Below are 5,545 nucleotides of genomic sequence, written 5' to 3' on the forward strand. Positions count from 1 at the left end.
TGACATCCTCCCACAACTCATCTGGTCTTCGCTCATTAGTGTTCAAGGCCTCAAACCTGTTCCTGAGATGATTCTGAAATTCAGGTGGTATGAAATCAAGGTCATATTTTTATATATTTTACACATTTTTACATAGTCTTCTTATAATCCTACAAATATAACTTTTAAATTTCTAGCAAAAGGATATTCTTTTCAAGTTTATTACTACTTTTTTGTGCTACTAGTCCTCAGAAATGACATAGTTCTTCTGTTGACCTTCAAAATAAAACTGCTGCTGCAGCTTTTAAACACACATACACACACTCGCTCCCCCATACCCCTTCCTGGTGTATATGTATCTTCATGGCACATGTGGCCTTAATGACGTAATCTGTTGTTGAATTGGTCCCCACCTCATAGTAATTACAGACACAACAGAACAAAATGCTACCTGGCCCGGCACGACACGATTAGTTACAAATGGAATAGTTGTGATAAACAGGGTTTTCACTGGCTGATTTTAGAAAAGATCACTAGGCCTTTCTCCCCAGTTCATGGTAGCTTGGAAGCTTGGCTGAATCCTGTAACCTGCATTGTGTAAACACTCACTGACACTGACGTGTGTCGTGTGTTGGCTACACATGAGAAATCAGGACTCCTGCATGGCAGTTGTCTCCCTTAAGTGTTCTGTGTGGAAATACAGTAACATTTGTTTTCCCTTCTTCCTCCTGCAAGGCTCCAAATAAAACTGGCAACTTGTAAATATTTAGTGATACACCAGTATCAGTAATATGTTATTAAGTTATATTCCTTACTTCTTGTTGTTAGATGCCATCAAGTCAAGGATACTCATAGCAACCCTTTGAACAAAACATCTGAACCTTGTCCTATCCTGCACCATCCTCACACTTTCTGACACACCAGAGCCCATTCCAACAGTCATCGTGTCAATCCACCTGGTTGAGGGTCTTCCCCTCCTTTGCTGGCCCTCTACCCTTCCCAGCCTCATATCTTTCTCCAAAGAATAGCCCTTCCTAGCAACATGTCCAAAGAATTTAAGGTGGAGCCTCATCATTCTTGCCTCCAGAGAACCTTCCAGCTGCACCTTCTCCAAGACATATCTGTTTGTTTTCTTGGCCAATCATGGGATGAAGCGACTCTCTACACTGCTCTGTATGTGTGAGGTTACCAAACATGAGTTAGAACCTAGCTGTTGCCAACTAACAACAAAGGCCACATGCCACATATAACTGGGCAATATGTTCATTATCTGAGCTACGTACGTCATACCATGGGATCGCCTGGGTAGCACCAACAGTTAAGCATACAACTGTGAACTCACCCAGAGGCACCGCAGAGGACAGACTGGCAACCAGCTACTGAAGGGCCACAGCCTTGAAAGCACTATGAGCACAATCCTACTCTGCCCATGTGGGGCCACCATGGATCAGAATCAACCCCACAGTAACCACCCCCCCCCACACCACGCTGAGGAAATAAATATTCAAAGCAAGAAAATAAATATTCAAATATTCAAAGCAAGATGATTCTACTTACCATCACTGTCAGAGTCTTCAGACTGTGCATAACTGACCGGTTTCTTATACCTATAGTCAAAGCAGAAACTTTTAGTTTATAGAGTACCACTTCTCACCTCCCTTCCCTTAAAGCCACTAATTATCTTAAATAAATGACAATACCCTTGGATTTCCAGGGTACTGAATGTCTCAAGGACTGCCAAAAACACCCAAACACATTTGTCCTGGAGGAAATGCAGCCAGGTGCTCCTTAGGGGCACAGATGGTGAAACCTGGTCCACGTACTTGTACTGGGGAAAGGTGGAGAGTCAGAGAAAGAGAGGAGGACCTTCAACAAGATGAATGGATATAGTGACATGACAATGGGCTGGAGCACATTAGAGATTGTAAGAATGGCATAGGATAGGACACAGTTCAGATCGCTGTGCATACGGTTTCTCTGGGTGGGAGGCAATTCAGCACCTAAACACGTACAAAATACTTAAATATGCAATTCATAGTAAGGATTTCTCAAAAAATTCACTGCCATCAAGTTGAAACTCATTCACAATTGACCCTCCAGTGGGTTTCTGAGGCCCATCATTCAAACTGCCAGACATGCTGCCTCTGGGTTAGTAGAGCAACTCCTTAGGACTATGCCACCAGAGCTCCCTTCTGCACAGGCTGAAATAATTATCATTTACTTTCTGAAAAGAAATCCAGGTGGTACAATGCAAAATGCATCTGACTGCTAGCAGCCAACAGTTCAAACATGAAATTGAGATGCATTGCTAATTAGTGCTGAGTAGAATGCAACAGTTAGGAACAAAAAAAGGATCAATAGTTGGAAAATATGGTAATGATAGACATGACACCAGAGATCACATGACAGATATCTGCAAGACCAAAGACCTATTCACTGAAAACATCTTTTTTTTTTTTTAAATTTTGTGTGTGTGTGTGTGTGTGTGTGTATTGTCAAATCGGATCTGATTGGTACAGGAGGAGATTGCCTCTCCTTCTCAAAAATATCTTCCCCCCCCCAATAACATAAATGGCAACTATACACATGGATTTTGCTGAATAGAACTTACAGCAATCAAATCAATTATATCTGTGGAAGGAGATGGCCGAGATGTTCAGTATCATTAGTCAGAACAAGGCCAGCACTCAACTGTGGAATAGATCATCAGTTGCTCATATGGAAGTTCAAGTTGAAGCTGAAGAAAATTAAAACAAGCCATAAGAACTGAAGAATAATGATTACTATATCCCACCTGAATTTACAGACCATTTCAAGAATAGATTTGTTGCCCTAACATTAACAAACCAGACAAGTTGTAAGAGAACATCATGTGTGAAGAAAGAGGTCATTTTTTTAAAAAGGAGAGAAAGAAAAAACCAAAATAGCTGACAGAAAAGACTTTGAAATTTGCTCTAAATGTAGAGCAGCTAAAGTGAATGGATGATGTAGTAAAAGAGCTGAACTAAAGCATTCAAGGGGTGTTTCAAGAAGACCAAGCAAATTTGGAGTCATAAAACCAAAAAAAGGGGCATGCAAAGAATTTTTCAAGATGAAAGAAATGAAGAGGCAAAAAAAATTTCAAGCTTCAGGTTGCAATACTGAAAGATTGCATAGGCAAAATATCAAACAACCCAGCAATTACTAAAAGAATATGGAAGGAACATACAGAATCACTAATAAAAATAAATGATCAACATTCTGTCACCTCAACAGGTAGCCTATCTAGAGAACCAAGAACACTGAAGAAATTTAAGCTGCATCAAAGGCACTGGGTAAAAACAAGACTCCAGGAGTTGAAGGAATACCCACTGAGTCATTTAAACAATGGATTTAATGTTGGAAGTATCCATTTATCTATGTCAAGAAGTTTGGAAGACCACTACCTAGATATCCAATTGGAAGAGATCCACATTTGTACCTATATACTTCATTTGTACCTATATACTTAAAAAAAAAAAGTGATGCAACAAAATGTAGACATTATTAGTATAGCAGGTATATAAAATTTTGCTGGCAATCATTTTAAACTGGTTACAGCAGTACAGCAGCATGGAACTGCTCAACAAGGAAGGAGGATTCAGAGGAAGTCATGGAATAAGGGATATCATTGCTGATGTCAAATGAATCATAGGTGAAAGCAAAGAATACCAGAAAGATGTTTACCTGGATTTTACTGACTGTGCAAAGGCATGTGACTGTGTGAATCATAAAATTATGGACTGTTGTTGTTTTTGTTGTTAGGTTCCATTGAGTTAAGTATAAGTCATAGTGACGTTATGAATACCTCCACATTCCCAAGCATGATGTCCCTCTCCAAGGAAGAACCTCTCCTAGCAAAATGCCCAAAGTATTAAGACATAGCTTTACCATCTTTTCTTCTAAAGAGCATTCTTGCTGTACCTTCTCCATGACATATCTGTTCTTTTGGCAGTTGATGGGGTAGTTAGCATTTTTGTCCAACACAACTCAAAGGCATCAATTCTTCTTCTGTCATTTTTTCAGTGTCCATCTCTCAGAAGCATAGGAATTGATTGAAAACGCCATGGCCTGAATCTGGTGCACCTTAGTCATCAAACTGACATCATTGCTCCTCAATAATCTGGAGAGGTCTCTGACTACAGACTTTCCCAGTGCAATACCTCTCCTGATCTCCTGATTCTAGTACCTAGTGTATTGACTGTGGATCCAAGGATACTATTGCAAAAAAAGGATAATTTCAAAACACCTTCCTTTGCAACTCATATGCAAGTTCAAACAGAAGTTGAAGACAATTAAAACAAGTCCATAAGAACAAATACACAAGTTCATGTGGAGCTTTTATATAATTGAAGGGGTAATCATTCAAGCAAAAGAAGGAGACACTGTGTATAATAGATTGAGCTGTGTTCACCTCAAAATACAATATGTAACAATATTAATAGGCCTTCCTTGTTTCTGTTGATGGTAACCTATCACTCACAGCATTATATTTCAAGATAGATCTTGAAATACTCTTTTTGACAATGAATCTATACCATTCCTCTTCAATTTATGATTTTACATAGTAGATTATGTGAATGTCTAATTCAAAATGTCCAGTATTAGTCGATCTCAGCTCATGAATGCCTAGGATGTCAATCTTTATTCAAATATACTCAATAACCACAAAAGCCAAAGAGACAAAATTGAGGATTTTGACCAAGTTTTGTGGTGTGAAATAGCTTGAATATGCAATCAAGGTACATTGATAATAACTGATGACTGGAATACAAAAGATGGAAAGAAAGAAAGACTGGTAGGTAGAAACTGCAGACTTGGTGACAGAAGCAAGGCTAGAGATCGAATGATAGAATTTTGTACAAAGAATTATTTACTCGTGGCAAATACCTTTTTTAAAACAACAAAGAGTGACTATATAGTTGGACTTCATCTGATGGAGTACACAGGAATACTGATTAGATCTGTGGAAAGAGACTTTGGAGCAGCTCAATATTAGCAGTCAAAGCCAGGTCAGGGGCTGACTGTGGAACAGACCATCACTACTCATATATAAGTTCAAATTGAAGTTGGATACAATTCAAACAAGTCCCTAAGATCAAAAATTAAACCGTGAGTGTATCCCAATGCAGTTTAAAAACCATGTTAAGAACAGATTTGATGCGCTGCATACTAATGACCAAAGACTAGACAAGTTGTAGAATGATATCAAGGACGTGATCCATGAAGAAAGCATGAAGTCCTAACAAAGGCAGGGAAGAAAGAAAGAAAAGGCCAAAATGGACATCAGAAAAGACTCAGAAACTTGCACTGGAATGAGAAATCAAAAGAAGAGGAAGGAATAAGGGGGGAAGAGTACTGGACAAATTTCAAAGGGCAGTTCAAGAAGATAAAGCAAAGTATTATAATGAAATGTTCAAGGAGGCAGAGTTAGAAAACCAAAAGGGATAGGGAAGTGATAGGGAATGGCAAAGGACACACTGACAAAGAAGATTAATCAGAACTGGCTTTGACAAGCACTGTGGCATTTGGACAAGAACAAACTGGG

General features: G+C 39.0%; 1 protein-coding gene across 1 annotated transcript in view; it reads right to left on the bottom strand.

Annotated features, from left to right (window-relative positions):
* RAD51AP1 (RAD51 associated protein 1) overlaps window positions 1–5,545 on the bottom strand; it is a 39,872-nt gene that overhangs the window by 29,305 nt on the left and 5,022 nt on the right. The window contains exon 2 of the mRNA XM_006891367.1: window positions 1,537–1,586. Within this exon, the coding sequence (XP_006891429.1) occupies window positions 1,537–1,586 (50 nt within the window). The remainder of the gene's footprint in view (window positions 1–1,536; window positions 1,587–5,545) is intronic.

This window comes from Elephantulus edwardii, unplaced genomic scaffold, assembly GCF_000299155.1.
Source record: "Elephantulus edwardii isolate Elephantulus edwardi_28Jun2011 unplaced genomic scaffold, EleEdw1.0 scaffold00096, whole genome shotgun sequence".
Classification (NCBI taxonomy): Eukaryota; Metazoa; Chordata; class Mammalia; order Macroscelidea; family Macroscelididae; genus Elephantulus; species Elephantulus edwardii.